The 18,431-nt window shown below is 34.0% G+C and overlaps 1 protein-coding gene across 1 annotated transcript in view; it reads right to left on the minus strand.

The window, feature by feature from the left end:
- The window catches only part of LOC132549698 (carnitine O-palmitoyltransferase 1, liver isoform-like), a 33,447-nt gene that overhangs the window by 7,849 nt on the left and 7,167 nt on the right, over positions 1–18,431 (minus strand). Inside the window, exons 3-15 of the mRNA XM_060213651.1 lie at positions 18,195–18,369; positions 17,513–17,614; positions 16,757–16,894; positions 15,125–15,202; positions 14,645–14,752; positions 14,271–14,355; positions 13,789–13,903; positions 13,268–13,424; positions 12,543–12,590; positions 9,144–9,251; positions 7,096–7,121; positions 2,052–2,117; positions 1,037–1,099 (exon numbers count right to left, since the gene is read on the minus strand). Of these exons, the coding sequence (XP_060069634.1) occupies positions 1,037–1,099; positions 2,052–2,117; positions 7,096–7,121; positions 9,144–9,251; positions 12,543–12,590; positions 13,268–13,424; positions 13,789–13,903; positions 14,271–14,355; positions 14,645–14,752; positions 15,125–15,202; positions 16,757–16,894; positions 17,513–17,614; positions 18,195–18,369 (1,269 nt within the window). The remainder of the gene's footprint in view (positions 1–1,036; positions 1,100–2,051; positions 2,118–7,095; positions 7,122–9,143; positions 9,252–12,542; positions 12,591–13,267; positions 13,425–13,788; positions 13,904–14,270; positions 14,356–14,644; positions 14,753–15,124; positions 15,203–16,756; positions 16,895–17,512; positions 17,615–18,194; positions 18,370–18,431) is intronic.

Raw genomic sequence — 18,431 nt, forward strand, 5'->3', positions numbered from 1 at the left:
CAATAAAAGGTACTACTACCTACAGGACTGCGATGAAGTATCATGGACGATTGTATCAATCTCTTCCATCAGAATCCAACCCTGCTCAGAATTATATTTTCCCATATTCATATCAGAACAACATTGTGGCAGTTCCTGGGGGCTTATTTCGTCAGGGAAGCAGAATCAGTGAAATTCAAACTTTAATAGTGAGGAAAAAACAGCACAATTATTATTATCTAACCATTAGTACAGCGTTAGTACTGCTATTCATATAATCTTGACTCTTTCAACTTTCAAACCTTTCCTTTCAACTTTATTCCTTTGCTTTGCTTATCCTAAATCAGTTTACGTGCTAACATTATCAAACAAAACAAGGGGACAAGAGAAGCCTTCCTTCATTTCTCAAGGAATAATTATTACAAGCTTTAACTGTCGAAATCAAAGATGGCTGCATGTTGGCTAATTCATCTCTTCATCAAACTCAAAACATAACTTGCACATTTCCAGACCAAAGTATTTCTCAAGAAACAGCAGTAACATTTTTAGGATTGATGGGTAACAAAAGACAGGCAATTTTAACAGCCCTCCATCTAAAGACATGCCCATAAAAAAAGTTAAAATGTACATATTGAAGGAGTTATTTGATAACTTTGGCCCCATCTCACCGTACCTTAGTGTGGGCCTCAAAAACTTTAAATACAATAATATCACAATAAGATTGATAGGACATTATATCTGGAACCAGTTTATTTCTCAATACCTACTCAAATTTTGCCCACCAAGCCACATGAGGCCACTTTCCCACTACCAACAAGCAAATGGCTGCCACCTCCCCTCCACAACAATGCCAATGGGTACCCCCTCCAACTATTGCCCAGCCACTGGAATCCCTCACAACCACCATTCAAACCTCTTGTGGCCCTCACCCAACACCAACAAGCCACTGGCTCCCCCTTCCCACTGCCACTGGAATCTCCCCCTTCCAACCACCACTTAACAATGTCCATCTATCTGGTGTTAGTGAGGACATTACTGGTCAGGTTTCATGTATTACCCAAGAGTGCGATCGTCTGCCGTTGATACTTCCCAGAGATGGCCCATGACCGGCGCGTCGGCCCTGTTGTGTATATACAGTTACATGAGGGTACAGATAGAACATGATTTTGTACAGTATGTCTAGCATCAAACTACATCATTACAAAACTCAGGCCATGATTTTGCCAAGCTACAATAAAAACATGTTAATTCATGTATTAGTACATGCAGTGACAACAACAAAATCAGATGACTGGAACAAAATGCTATGGGAAGGAAAAGCTCACAGCTGTTCCAATGACAATGGTGTTTCTACATATAACCGATTGATAATCTGATTCTCAATCTCGGATCTAATATGGACATCGAAGATCCGATATGACAGGGTAGGGACACTTCCATCAGAGATAAGAGAGATCTTCCTAGGGCATAAATCATCAAGCAACAGGATTTCTGAATGAAAGTTTAAGCTTGAAATAAAGGCAGAAGAGTATGACAATACTACTACTTTATGTATCATCAGATAACCTGTTTAACACCATATTTCTATTGGACAAGCTGTTAGCTAAGTATTAGTCACCTAAACACAAATGGACACAGCCTACAAAGGTTTCTAGTTCCATTCTGTGTTATGTACCCAGTCAGGGTTAGTATAACTAGTAGGTGGTGTACAACTTTAAGCAACCTTCAACATCTGTGTCGAGATATTTCACTTGGATTTTTAAAGTCAACATCTCTTTACAGAATATTTCCTAAGAATATATAACTATTGAATGTGTAAGTAAAGCATATATGAAAATTAATCTTTTTTTAAATCATAAATTAATTGTAAGGAAACTTTGAAATCAAACTTTTACAAACTTGTAAAATTGTACAAAAATTTTCTTTATAAATTTACAAGAAAACATACTGGGTCCAGTGAATTATCAAGGCAGATGTTGATGATGCTAAATACCATGAGTAGGACAAACAAGATGAAGTAGCAAAAACAAAGTTATACAAGAACAGGTGTGGCAGTGCGATACATGGCATACCCAAACTTGAACTTGTCCTCAATAGTGGCATACTCCCATAGATGGGCCATGATGGGTGCATCAGCCCTGTAGTAATCAAGAGATCTCCACATCAGTCTGGCCACACCAATCATACCCTTGCTATGTCAACACTAGCCACTTACCAGCCACCTAAATATATTTTATTCTAGCTGTTTATACATAAGATATGCTACAAGAACATATATCCTCTGTAACAGGTTTGATTTTAATCCATGGCTATTAGGCTCATTTCATAATTTTGAGATTCATATTTATGACTGAAGACTGATTCACAATTATCATAGCAGAGTGTACCTTACACTTGTTAATTCAATTGCGTCAATTATCATCAAATTTACATTATTTGGGACTTGATTTTGTCATGCAATAGTCATGTAAAATGCAAATAGAGATACAAACTATTTATAAGTACTAATAATTTGATTGCTTGATGAAATATCATCTTTTTTTTTATGTAAATATCATCTTGACCTGGTTCATCACAAATTATTGTACTATACTGTTTTAATTTATTATACAGAATCTATTTGAAAACATTATTCCAACAAGCTGATCACTGATCAAAACGATTCAATTTTTTTTTTCATTTCCATTTTAAGACATGCAGATTCCAAACATGCTCTTTTTACTCAAATTAAGAGAAATGCACAAGAAATCTTCGAATATGACATAATAAAACATCTTTTTTGTTTAAGGGAATACCATATATGTAGACATCATATTTCACACCTTGATTTAATTTTAGCCTTGATTAATTTTTACGTTAAGTAAATTAGGTTCTGACATATGTGTGGTTTAGTGTAAACATGACAAGCAGTAAAAATGAAATGTAGAGAATCCACATTCACTTAATGTAGGTAAGTGAGAATATTACTTTATCTGATACACAAACTGACGAGATGTTATTTATGGTTTTGGTCCACGATTAGCTATAGAATAATACATTAACAAATACTATGAACACCATAATAATGATAAAATACTAGAAGAATAGATTGGAAGTATGTTGACTACTTATTATTCTAAAATGAAAGATAATAATATCATTTGGTATAGTGATTAACCACACTTGCCATACTGTTCATTTTTAATGTAGTGAAGAGATATCAAAAAGGAAAAAAAAATAGTTTAAAAAAATAATAATAAAATAAAATCCACGATCACTGAAAATCTTAGAAACAACAAAGAGAATTTCCAAGCCATGCAGCAGCACAACATGGAGGTAAAGTAGGATGAGGCAATTCAGACAGATGTTGGCAAGTATTGTATCATGGTGCAATCTAAATGCAGATATCACTTATAACATAAAGCAAGAATCAGACACTGATAATGTAACACATGTAAACAATGTGTCTGGAAATTTGGAAATTGAGAATGGTCAGAGAAACTGGATATATGACCCAGTTTACAAATATATACCTGGTACTCAAAGACAGAAAATGGTCTGAGAAAAATAAGTACATTTGTGTACTAAAAGACTAGAAATTGTATCCTGGCATACCTAACCATTAAGACTTTCTAAGAAAGTAATAATTTGTCATAATATGTAAATTGGCATACCAATATACTGATACAGCCAGGGTGAGAATGGCCACAGAAAGTCAAGATATACATTATGTATAACTTAGTATAGCCAAGGTGAGAATGGCCACAGAAAGTCAAGATATACATATGTATAACCTGGTATAGCCAGGGTGAGGATGGCCACAGAACGTCAAGATATACATATGTATAACCAAGTATAGCCAGGGTGAGGATAGGCATAGGAAGTCAAGATATACATATGTATAACCTGATATAGCCAGGGTGAGGATGGCCACAGAACGTCAAGATATACATATGTATAACCTGATATAGCCAGGGTGAGGATGGCCACAGAACGTCAAGATATACATATGTATAACCAAGTATAGCCAGGTTGAGGATAGGCAGAGGAAGTCAAGATATACATATGTATAACCTGATATAGCCAGGGTGAGGATGGCCACAGAAAGTCAAGATATACATATGTATAACCTGATATAGCCAGGGTGAGAATGGCCACAGAAAGCCAAGATATACATATGTATAACCTGGTATAGCCAAGGTGAGAATGGCCACAGAAAGTCAAGATATACATATGTATAACCTGGTATAGCCAGGGCGAGGATGGCCACAGAAAGTCAAGATATACATTTGTATAACCTGGTATAGCCAGGGTGAGAATGGCCACAGAAAGTCAAGATATACATATGTATAACCAAGTATAGCCAGGTTGAGGATAGGCAGAGGAAGTCAAGATATACATATGTATAACCTGGTATAGCCAGGGCGAGGATGGCCACAGAAAGTATATACCTGGTATAGCCAGGGTGAGAATGGCCACAGAAAGTCAAGATATACATATGTATAACCAAGTATAGCCAGGTTGAGGATAGGCAGAGGAAGTCAAGATATACATATGTATAACCTGGTATAGCCAGGGCGAGGATGGCCACAGAAAGTCAAGATATACATATGTATAACCTGGTATAGCCAAGGCGAGGATGGCCACAGAAAGTCAAGATATACATATGTATAACCTGATACAGCCAGGGTGAGAATGGCCACAGAAAGTCAAGATATACATATGTATACCCAAAGTAAAAAAGTGAAAGGTCCGAGAAAGTAAAAACACATCACTATATTTATGTAAACTTAGAGACTGAGAATGATCAAAGAGAACATATCATGTAGATAAAACAGTAAAAATTTGGTTTAATATCTTAATGCCTCCAAAACCAAATAATACTAGAGCAAAGTTAACATTATCAGTCTTATGTAACATAATTATCATGATAAATACTGTTAAAAAGCATGTTAATGATTCTGCATTTTTTTTTAAGAATTTCACCACTCTCAGCTCTTTCAAGTTTGAGACAAACTTAAAATTGCATACAACACCACATTGTGATATAACACTGAAAACACAATATCTACATTTTACAATGTGAGTATTGTATGATTACATACAAGAACCGTTTTAGAAAATTTACATTAATATGCAGCAACACATAGATAATAATGGTATTTACATCACAATGTGAGCACATGTATGGACACAAGGCATACATTAATATATGTTGAGCTTTAACACAATATATAGGACAGCAACAACAGCTACAGGGTTAATGTTAAACAACATATTCTACAGATTTCACAAAACAGTAGGTAGTACCATATATAAAACACAATCAATTAGCTGTTTTAATCTACAAAACCATTAGAGTCCACAAAAACACGTTGATTTCCACATCTGTATGTGTTTTGGTTTTCAATTTTTACGAAATCATGTCTTTTGAAATGTTTCAAAATTTGTTGCGTAGAAACATTTCCAAATGGTTTAAAATTGCAATAACAGACATGCACATTCCTATGTTTTAAACATTATAGAAATAGGTGATGAATATACATCCTGAAAGGTAGGAGTTCAGACACCAAGTTCTAAACAATGTAAGCATTATGATTACTAGAAAGTAAGCACTGTTCATTATACATATCACTTATATAATCATGTCACCAACAACTTTACCAATCTAAGTACTACACTGATATTAAGTTACATTACAATCACCCAAGTTGATGATTTACCAAGAAAATCCTTCATAAAAAATATGGTTTTATAATATATGTGTGGTATATATGTCATGAATGAAGCATAGAGCTTGTTCTTGATTAATTACGTAAATAAGTTACTTTTATCCAGCTAATTGTACAAGGATACTTAACTCATCAATAAAATTTTGAAATGACTTCATTAACCAGCAGCAAGTAATGTGTATCACATGTGAAGATTATTATGAACTATAAAATATCTGAGAGGATTCAGTATCATTTTGACAAGTAATCAGGTATGTGCTAACAGTATTCAGAACTTGGTGAAATATACACAAAATTCACACAGTAACTGCAGACAACATGAAATCTACTACACTGATCAGTGTGTTATAGTAAACAAGCAAATACAAAAACAAAATCATAGCAGATATTGAATCAGGATCACATTTCAATAACATTGATTAACATTGCTTTTATCATATTTTCTGTTTATTCCATGCATTATTTATTACAAAATATTTTCTACAATAATAAGTAACATCAAGTCTAGTCATTATTTACAAATATGTTTATATTTTAATTTCTTAGTTATGATTTTTTAAAATAATTAATTACATATTGCAATCACACTAAAAGTTCAATCTTCTCACAAAATGACATTCCTTTTGGTATATCATAGTAAAGGTGTCTTTAAATGATATTATATTGGTACAAGAAAACAAATTGTGTTTCCCTGAATCTTATAAATTATCAGCAGAGTCCAGGAAATATATGTTTTCCGTAGCAAACAATACTGTGCAGTCAAATCAGAAATACTGTCACAGTATTTTCAAACTGATATATGTAAATCGTCCAACCACAAACATCACTTTAACACAGATAGGAAATCAATCAATAACTGTTACAGGAAATCAATGAATCCAAAAATAGGTCAAGTATCTATTTTAAGAATTTTCAGACCTGTTTGTTTTTCATTTCACATCTTTGGAGGACAAATTTTTAAAACTTCATCAAAAGAAGAAAAACAAAATTGCAAGTGAGCAACCAGAAAGATTATCAACAATGACCTGAGGCATTGTTTTATTATCTGTACACTCAGTACCATTTTTGTCAGATTAAAGAAGGATTGGTACATTTGAAATACAATGGCACTGACTACTGCCTAATTATATTTTCTCATGTCGATGTCTGAGGAGCTAACATGAGACTGAACATTGGTATACCAGTAGTAGTAGTTGTTGGAATAAAAACTGGTTAAAATACTGTTTCAATATTTCTTTTAGAAGACTGGTATAACAGTAATGTGGAAACCATATTACTTTAGTATACAGTATAACTTGTTGTTACAATCTACCTAACTGAGTGACAATAAGTGCTGACTTGACTGTACAGTATAGAGATGTAGGCTACAATACACTGTACTATGATGTTGTACAGAAGAACTTACCAGGAATGTTCTGCATTGAAACCAATCTATAAAAGGAAACAAGAAGTTAAGAATTAACATCATATCTCTGCTAGAAATAATGTATAAGTTTACTGTAACTCAAGAATCAGGGATCAAAATCAAAGCAAGGATAATTTGTAAAACTTACACAAACGTATAATCAATTAATTAAAATTCTTTAAATTGCTGAAATATGCTGATCTGTCAAATTTTTGGTTTATATATACGGTATTTTTTACACACGGAATGTGTAACATTAATTTCTTATCCAGAATGACTCTACGATGTGTTCTGGATGACAACAGAACTTGCCAAACTTGTTTCAAGCCTAGAGCTACTGTATACTGTATAATGGTATATTGACAAGGGGAAATAGTATATAAAACTGTCAGTAGTCAGTGTTATATAAGAGATGGAGAATCTGGCAAGGTTGAGACCAGAATACATTCTAGCTGTCCTTCCAATATCAGAATGACCTCATTAGATTCAAAATTGTACCAGTTATCTTCTATCATAGAGACAGGAAAAGAGGAGATGAATGAGGGGAGATGGCAGTTTGCCATGTACGGCCAGCTTATGGTAGAAAATTCTTGCATTCTTCACCAAATGACCACTGGCGAAACAATGTTAAGCACTATGTATGAGGTAGACTATTGTTGTTCATATGATGCAAACACTGGCAACACACTTCATATTTGTTACGAGTAGGTTAAAAATATATGTAGGGTTTGGTAGACATTATCTTATATGTGAGCATGTGTGAATGATTATATGACTTACATACAACGTATGCTTGCTGTTTGGAACGTATGAGCCATATGCTGGCAGAAGTATGAAAATTTGTGCATACAAAATTTTTCAATGACCCCAACACATTACAAGTTGTGCCAACATATACCAGTGATCTGCTAATTGTATATTACTTACTCATCGCATATATCCAACATATATCAGCATGTTGTTCATACTCTTAAACCTGAACATAAGCTGGCTAAATTGTCAATAAGTGACAGGTCTGTTTATACTTGACACAGAAATGAGACAGAGCAGCAACATCTACTATAAATTATAAGGTTTTCTACAGTAAACAAGGCTTCAAAACACTTTCATTATATTCATTCATATCTCTGTTAAATATGACTCTAAATATGACAATACCAAGGAAATATTTCATATTCCAATATTACTAAAACATTTATATTACAGCTTCATTGTTAATCATAAGATTATTAGTGTATGTGTCAATCATTTGTTAAATTTTTTTGTATGTGTGATATTTGTGTATAAAGCGTTTACCTGTGTGTGTGTGTGTGTGTGTGTGTGTGTGTGGAACACATCAGTACATGTGTATAGGTGTGTAGTAACTGGTGAGGCTGTATGAGTTATGGTGTGTATGTAACCATTCTGAATAAGCATAGATCTGTGACATGGAAAACCTCTGTAAAATATAGTAATTATATATATAAGTATATATGACTATTTATACTCCATATCCATGTGAGTGTAGGCTACTGTAAACAATCATATACAATAGAACTGCTCTTGTTTTCAAGTCTCTGAGAACAAACAGATATGGTCACAGGTAATGGCCTTGTCTAACAATACAAAAATAATTAAAGTTATCAATCAATTGGACAAATAAAAGAACCATGTTCATGAAAATTTGAGATTATGACATAACTGCTCCTGTTATCTTTTTTGAGGCCAGATCAACAGATTCATATGCTTTCTTAATACGATTTTATGTTTGACTATTTTAATCGTACTGTGAATTTTTGGGTAGACTTCAAGTAATATTTGAAAATGGTCAGCATCCAGTTGGTTGGACAGTGTACTGTCAGAGAAGTCTCCAGCTGAATGGTGTCAAAATCACAACTTATATTAATTTATCTGTACAAACCTATACTCTACCTCATCATATACAAATTCCGCCTGAGAGTTAAAGCTGGTAAAAGTGATAGTTGAAAATCTGAATGAGGATGACACAGTACATACAGTCTGATTACAGACATAAAAATCTACATATACTGTCCCAGAGTTGTCCTTACCCTTCCATTGTTCAGAACCACCAGTGTGAATGACTTGTCAAACCATCGGTCATAGCCCTTCCCGTGCAGCATGGAACGTCCAAAGCGATCCATCTTAGTTGAGTCACACTAAAAACGAATTAGAAAGACAGTTTACCATATGGTAGTTTTTCATTATCAAATTAAATCATGATTGTGATACGAATGTGCCTCTTATTAACATGTTATTTTATAAATAAAGTGGAGTCCTTGGGTCCATACTTATCATCATATCAGACACTTTGCAAAATATGTATTTTAGTAACGATATACATAATTAAAAATACGAACATGCCTTGACATCTGTCAGCCTTGGGTATCAGACTTATGGGTACAGTGATTTTTCTATTATTACAACTAAAAGTAAAAAAAAAAAAAAATACTTTGGAAATCCAAATATTACTTCAAAACCATGTAAAATTACCAGATCTTATTTGACTTCCGTTGTCCTTAAACGAAATCAAGAAAAAAATACACGGATTTAAGAAAATTGTTATAGGCTTTCAAGAGAATAATTAATCATAGTTTGAGATTCTTATATACTGCTTTATCATAGTAACAGTGCCGTCACAAATTGTTTCAGCTATCACAGGGACTAGCCATAAGTCTAGAGAGCATATAGCTGGAGCTGCCATTTCAGCACTTAAACAGCTTGAAGCCCACACATATGTCCAGCACTGACCATGGTCCTATCACTAGATCGCTGTGCCCCAGAAAATATGTATACAAAATGTATTTGTTTAAAGAAAGATCACATATCACTGTGCATACTACAAATGAAACACAAAACTACTATTGACACTACAAAGCAATTTTTTACAACTTCTTTGGAATTAACGTCAAATCAAAATACACCAGTTTACAATAAGATATTCACTGTCTAGAAATCAAAAGAGGTGAGAAATGAAAATACATCACAGAGTGTAAATTCAAAATAGGAGAACAAGAATGCCATTCACTGACTCAAATATTTCTGGAATTTATCTAAATATCTGTATTTCTCGAAAATAAAACTGAATTTTGAGATTTGCAAATTTACTATTCTTAGTATCTTTAACACAATACAAATTAACTGAAAGTCACTGGCTCACAGAAACACGTGAAATTACAGATTTAAAAAGCAGTATCTCATCTCTCTTGGAGTGGCAGAAAAAAATATCAGTTATAAAAGTACAAAATTACAAGTACCCAGGTATCTGCTAAAACTTAGTGAACAATGACATTTTCATTCTCAGATTTTTCATGAACCAAAATTGTACAAGGCTTGATTCTATCATTGCTCATTTACATACACAGTACTGGGTAGGTATAACAACAAAATATTGGCCCTATATAAAATGACAAAAAGCAAGCTTTGGCAGTGCTGAAAAGGTAAAATAATGACAGCTAGATCTATGGTTTCCTAATGGTAGTGCTGATTTCTGTTGTTTCAGTGATTTTGGGAAAAAAACAACAAAATCTTCTACAGCAAGATTACCATAACGATGCCACTCACTCAGAGGTGGGCGATACCAGTAACAAAACATAATAAAGTATTGTACCTAGTAATATAAAAAAAAAATTATCAAATAATCCAATTACTTTGTTTTCATTTCCTATGAAATTTCCATTTTGAGTAAAAACATTTTCAAATCATTTACAAGTACAAAATTTGTTTGAGATTTTTTTTCTCGGTATAGAATTTAAAAAAATGTTGTCTGATTATAAACACATCTACGTAAGACACATACATCTGATTGGAAGTTTTTCCCCTCATAAATATTCTGTTTATCTTCTTATTCCCTACCATGCTGTTTTCACTTTTGCAAATTTCTCATTTCACTCTCATAAAGAATCTCCCGGTCTACTTTAACAATTTACATTGAGCCACAACAATTGACATGAGCCCCAAGCACCACATTAGTAAATACCTGGTCTGTGATTTATCCTGAACATGTTATTAGAAGCATGTACCATTAAACCCATTTAGTATACTGTATAGACTTTGATCCCACCAGGCAAAATCCACAATATTATAGAATGGTGTTGTCTCATAACATTATTAATTGTGAACAAAATAAAGCTGGTTTTCCCTCTCGTTATTTTTGATATCACAAAAAGTGACCAAATTTAAATATTCCCGCAATCTTGTAAAAAATCATACTCCTGATTAGAATCCCTTAGTGGAAGTAGACACATTATATCTATATAATGTGCCATTCTTACTACACATAAATGTCAGAGTGTAAACTGGGTAAAGGGAGATAATCCTGGAGTATTTCAGGAGGTATTATAATAAAAAAAAAAATAGAAATAGTCATCATTAAATATCATAATTATGTACAGGTAATGTCTTTTCAATATCATGGCAGTTATTGTGGGTCGATCATAATTGCGGCAAAGTCTGCATCTAGTCATAGAATTCAGAGATATATCAGTAATGTCACCCAGTCATATCATTTGGAATCCCGAGCTAGTACTACTGATCACCTATAATATTAAGCAGAATACCAAGCAGAGAACAGTCAGAAGGAAATGACTTGATAAGGAGGCAGAACCCATAATCTTCTTCACTTTGGTTAAAAGCTATCAGAGAAAATTTCATAAAACATCTTTGTGAAATAAATGGAAAATGAAACTTAAAATGAGTTATTGAGCCAAAATGGTTCATTATAAAGTACAGAATAGATAAAAATAGAAATGTTATAGAAATTCACAAACGAAATGATACAATTGAATTAAATCTTGATTTGTTTGTGCTGGTTTGTATAGAACCCTAATCTTCTCGTCTTACTTACACATAAAGGCATGCATCTAAATACACATAATATCACATGGAATTACCAACAACAAATAGTACAGTTTACCATATCATGCACAATAGATCAAGGTTGTACAGTGTTTACCTGAATATTTAGAGATCCCACCTACCAACAAATTGAGTTAATGATCAAAATATTGTTTATCTAAATTTTAGTCAGGTAAAGGTGTCACAGAAAATGACGTAGTCCTATTGAAATCGAAGTTCATTTGTGCAAAGTTGTAAGAAACAAAAGATTTTTTTTTCATCGTTTTTGAAGACACAGAAGACAATGTGCACCTTAAAAGTACATTCTTACCTATACGGTGACATTCTGGGGGAAACAAGTTTGCTATTTTATGTCAGTATAAACACTTCAAAAGTAAATGAGAATTCAAGCTCAAACTGTTAACTCCACTTTATTGAAAAGAAAAGTGATTATAGGATTAAATTGTGATATTGCATAAAGTGGAGGAAGCAACACTCACTGTGTTTTTATTTGCTAAATTATAGAAACAACATTAGACAGTAAAGAGATTAATTATTAATAAAAGTTTATATAAAGTCTATTACTGTATGTCAATATTGTAAAGATCACTTACAGCATCAAAGTCCTGGGCCTCGTCATCAAGGGACAAGAAGAAGGCAGCCTGAAATACATTACATTACATTTCACAGTGAAAAAATGTTTAATGTTTTAATACAGTATAATAACGGAACCAGAAGAAACACAGGTAGCCTATGGTATGCCATTCTACTTCAGAGACAAAAGATAAAGTCAGTAGGATTCACAACTTACTATCAAAATTTCAGAGTGTTTCTAATGCTTACAGAATTTAACAGGTTTCGGGTATAATTTCAATCCAATTTAATGACACCAAATTATCACACAAAAAAAAGAGAGAGAAAATGTCAGCATGACAAAAAGGACACGATTCCAAGACACAGTAATGCCATCCAAATGTAACTCTTTCCTGAAATATCAATTCAGTTGACTTCTCAATATAGAATTACAATTCATAAGTTTGTTTAATCAAATTTAGAGAGTCTCTTCATCAATCTTTTTAATGAAGCAAATGAAAATATCTACACAAGGAAATGTCTATGAGACATCATTGCTCTCACTGCTATGCAATCTAGAGTCTGATCAGGTGTAGAATGTGATGTTAATATGAGACTATGGGGTAAATATGATCAAAATCTGTTGAGAGATTCTCTTTGAGAAGACGTTGATGCAGAACAGGACATCACATGACACAACTTGATGAATGAGGCAGGGCTTGAAAATTCTAGATAAACATCTGATCAAGCTATTTTCTGCAACTACCTTTTCTATAGCATCCAAAGATGCCTTGTTTTTGCCTTTAGAGAAATATTCTTGACGAGCTTTAGCCCATGGCACACGGTCTCCTGCAGTTAGGGCAGCAAGATGTTCCTCTCCAGGAGCTGACTCTGAGGTGTCATCTATGATCTTCTGGATGGAACTGGAAGGCATCATATAAAAACACTATCATACAGATAAATATACTGGGTAGTATCCCAGTAACTGCCAACCCTATAATCACAAGTAATCAAATAAATTTCTATATCATAACATAAATTTTCTTTTTTTTTTTTTTTTTTTTTTAAATTTTTTAGAATGTTGATTAATTACCAAAATAATTTCTATGATTTTTCCCTTTTAAATCTATAGCATAACCTGATGACCAGCCATAATTACTTTTCCTGTACTTCTGATCAATAATTTCTATGAGTGTTGCACCTACAATACTGAATCTGTTCTTTATTATATACCTAACAGTATATGAATTACGTGACTTTGAACAGATGATGGTGAATGTTACTTACACCTCCAGTTCACAAGGTTTAAGCAGTCTGCCTCGCTGGTAAACATACATCTTGAAGTACCGTCCTCGACAGTATACTGCGATATGTTGACTGTCCTTCATGTACATCAGCTTGTCTGTCAACAACACAATAGCTCAATGAATAAGTCTCACTCTTCTTTTTAGAATTATATATCAGAAAATGAAAATCTTACAAATAAGCAGCTATCATACTGTAATAAGGAGCTATCATACTGTAATAAGGAGCTATCATACTGTAATAAGGAGCTATCATACAGTAATAAGGAGCTATCAGGTTATTTTGTTTACCATTGATGTGGCAACATCTTAATCAAAACAAACTTAAATTCAAATAAAAAAGCCATCATTTTTTGATAGAATGTGATGGAGACAAAGGTAACTTTGATCTGGCCATTTCATGACATAGGCTAGTATCACCATGCCATCTCCTCTGTTACCAAGCAAAACCTGATTCAATTTTACCTTTTTCAATGCCTGGTATCCTTGTTGTCTGAAATTGCCTTTCATATTGACTGGAACACAGGGGAATTGTTTTGTTCAGCAAGATCTGAAATAGGAGATATTTGTAAAAGAGAAATCAGATAAGATTGCAGTGTTTATTCTGTCAGAACTCTTATTTACCTAAGGGATTCTCTGCCTAATGCCTAGTTTTAAGAACTGTGGAAAATGTGAAAAATTACTTCAACCGTTTTTAATTAAAATTTTAGAAATCAAATGTAAAATCAACATTAAAAAAATGTATGAAATAATTGAATACCAGAAACATCTTAATTCTATTCAATACATAACAAATGTTGACATTTGTATCATTTTGCAGACAGATCATTTGGACCTACAGGGTTGAGTTGTTCGGTGTCCAATTCTCGTCTGTACAACAGCATGGCATGGATAACATTGGCTGCTCTAGCTGCCTGGATCTTGGTAGGATGGACTAGCACTGCATCCTGAAATAGTTCAGCAATTAGATTGATTTAATTGATTAAATCAAATTTATTGAAATTAGTTTTCGTATCAATTCAACCTTTTTGTTTCACAGCGGTACAAAGGAAAATTTGGAAAACATGAAATACAACAAAATGTGCTGAATGAGCCACATTAATGTATTGATGAACCTGTAACATTTTCTATTATAATTATTAGGGAAAGTTTCTACACACAAAAAAAGCATGTTACCATATGGAATTTTAGGGAATTTAGAATCCAGTCTTTCATACTTTAAGACATTCTTCTAAAAGAAAGAATTGAAGACAAAAAGATGGCTACCGTGTTTACTGAGTCCCAAACAGTGGTACAATTTTTGAATATTCCATACTTACAATACCATAGAAGTTACTGTTGACCATGATTGGTGACCTTCCACTCAAGTAGACATATTCCTCCCACCAATCAGACACCTGTAATACAAGATATGTACGGTAATCACAGCCTTCAACTTATTTGTTTGTCAATTCTCAGCCCCCAATTGGCTGTCAAGCTTATCGCTATACCATGTACTGATGGAGTGGAAACAATGGGCATTATTTTTACTTCAGCACTATAAAGTTGATCAACTTTCTATAACTCCATACTTTAGCACTAGCTAATCTATCATCTTACTACAACTCCAAATATTCTTAGTTACACACTAGCTAGTCTATCAGATTTCTAAAGTCTGGATGTTTTGTTCAGTATATTATCAACATTTGTAATACAATAACATTAATGCATATCCTGATTAATGCTTAAATACTGGTAGAATGAAGTAAACATTATGAGTATAGCATTTAAAACAAACATCATGAGATCTAATAACTATTGTCTATTTGAGTTTACTAGCATATCACAAAACAACGCTGATACATGGTGTAGTCAAGTTAATAACTGTTTTATTTTTGTTTATAATTGTTTAATTTTTCCTCGAGGTCTGCTCGTAATATGACTGTACTAGTCATATATCTGATATCACCCTTTAATCACCCTGCCTAGTTAGGGGTACCCAGAGGGATGGGCCTCAGAATCCATCATCCTACATTCAAACACCCTGCCTACTTAGGGGTATCCAGACTGAGGGGCCTCAGAATCCATCATCCTACATTCAATCACCCTGCCTACTTAGGGGTATCCAAACTGAGGGGCCTCAGAATCCATCATCCTACATTCAATCACCCTGCCTACTTAGGGGTATCTAGAGACAGGGGACTCAGAATCCATCATCCTGCATTCAAACACCCTGCCTACTTAGGGGTATCCAGACTGAGAGGCCTCGGAATCCATCATCCTACATTCAAACACCCTGCCTACTTAGGGGTATCCAGACAGAGGGGCCTCGGAATCCATCATCCTACATTCAATCACCCTGCCTACTTAGGGGTATCCAGACAGAGGGGCCTCGGAATCCATCATCCTACATTCAAACACCTTGCCTACTTAGAGTATCCAAAGAGAGGGGCCTCGGAATCCATCATCCTACATTTAATCACCCTGCCTACTTAGGGGTATCCAGACTGAGGGGCCTCGGAATCCATCATCCTACATTCAAACACCTTGCCTACTTAGGGGCATCCAGACAAAGGGGCCTCGGAATCCATCATCCTACATTCAATCACCCAACGCAGTGTTGGCTCTACCTTCCCTTTTTGATTTTGATATTGTATGTGTGGCCGAGCTTTTTTTTTTATTACTATCATGTATTTCTGGTTTAACTTAAAAATACAGAAATATTATTTTGACAGGTAGGACCTTGTTTTACCAGTTAAATAGCTGATATTCATTGGTTAGTTTTGTGTGAAAGGGTATTAGCAGCAGTATCACAAACTTTTCTTACACCACATATACCTCCGTCCTGTGAATTATTTCAAAGCGATATCTGACTGATAAAGATACTGTGAAACACGTCTAATATAAATGATACAAACTCAAAGGAGAAATCTTTAACATGAGTTATATAAATACTGTATACAATGACTTACATAGTTCGTGGACCACCAGGACTTCAGTTTCAGATAGCGATTGAGCTTAGGACCTAATCCACTGAGGAACTCTTTTGCCAGGCCTTCCATCCTGTTGTATTTCTCATCATCCATCAATGGACGTATTGACTTCAAATACTAACAACAGTGAAAAAATATAACAGCAATGAAAATGTGCTAGACCTCCTTGTATTAATGCAAACAGGTCATCTTGTTCTATACTGAAATTTCGGCAGCAGTGAGGCAAAAGAAACCTTCTAACTTCTATTCCAGGTTATAAAACTAGAGCATCAACAAATCAGCCAAGCTGTGTGATCGATAGAAATACTACTTGGATCAGAGTACTGCTTTAATTACTCTGCATAATCAAAAATGACAAAAATAACAATGATTCTAAATTTTTCAGTTAATTTTTGTGTTTCCAACTCATCTATTTGTAAACTTTCAAAACTTCTGTATGCACAATTAAACTTCTTTCCAAATACACAATGAATTTGCATATCAATACTTGTTTGTCTCTCAAAAGGGTTGTGACATAGCACATGTTATTCAAGTTATCTTCAATCTAGTACTGAATCCCAGGACCATAGATTACTACAAACATCTATGTTAACTCAACTTAACAGATAAAAGAGATCATCAAACAGTAAAGGTATTACCTTAGGATATAGATATATAGATACCTAGTTTACCAAATCGTATATATGACATATCACTGTATTTACATTTTACTACTAAACAAGAATCCTGACTTACCCTGTCTATGGTGTCGCTGACTTGAGGAACGCTAATTTTGGGGAGGGCACTTTGGTAACTCATTAACAATGGCTTTTTTCCACCGAACAACTTCACCAATCCCTGAAATTAAAGATATTTCTACATTACTCATCATGTTTTGTTTAGATGTTTCGCTTAAATGTGAAAATGCTAGAGCAAAAATGAAGGGGTGAAGTGAGGTAAAGACACTGTCGTACATCAATAGATTTAAAACAGGTCAATTTTACAAGTACATCTATTAATCTTATTTTACTGCATAGTATTCGGATGAATTTTTTTCTTGACAACGATATTATTATACAGTTCTAACTTGGTACAGCATTACTGTGATGTTTGTAACATTTGATGATAACAAAAACACTCCACCATAAGGTCTACACTTCAGTTTTATGGTTTCTTGACATTGACATTATACAGATATCGTCACAACTCGGGAATTCCCAATGCCATAAAAATGTATTCAGTAATTCTATATATATAAACAGGATGTAGTCAGTTCATGGACAATAGTATCAAATTATCTGAACTTTGACCATAGAATCACTACATCACAACCATCACTACAGGTCGGTCATTAAAAGTAAAAGAACACTTACTTTTAATACCGGTAAATGAAAGGTACTGTATTGAGGAATATTACAAATTTCAAAAGTGAATTTACCATCCATATCTTGGTGCGAAGAGTCATTGGTCCACGAGGTTCATACATCCAGCCATGGTAGTGAAGTAGCATCTTCAGTGTGTATTTCATTACATTGGCCTTGGCTACCCACAGTAGGGTGGAGAACAGCATACAGCTTAAGTACAACCTCACAACTGAAGAGAAATCTCGTACCCTACAGAACAAAAAGAAGGCAATTTGGGGAATCAAAGTCTCACCAAGATGACCTGATACATC

This window comes from Ylistrum balloti, unplaced genomic scaffold (assembly GCF_031769215.1).
Source record: "Ylistrum balloti isolate Yb309-2 unplaced genomic scaffold, AGI_CSIRO_Ybal_v1 Utg370076, whole genome shotgun sequence".
NCBI classification, from domain to species: Eukaryota; Metazoa; Mollusca; class Bivalvia; order Pectinida; family Pectinidae; genus Ylistrum; species Ylistrum balloti.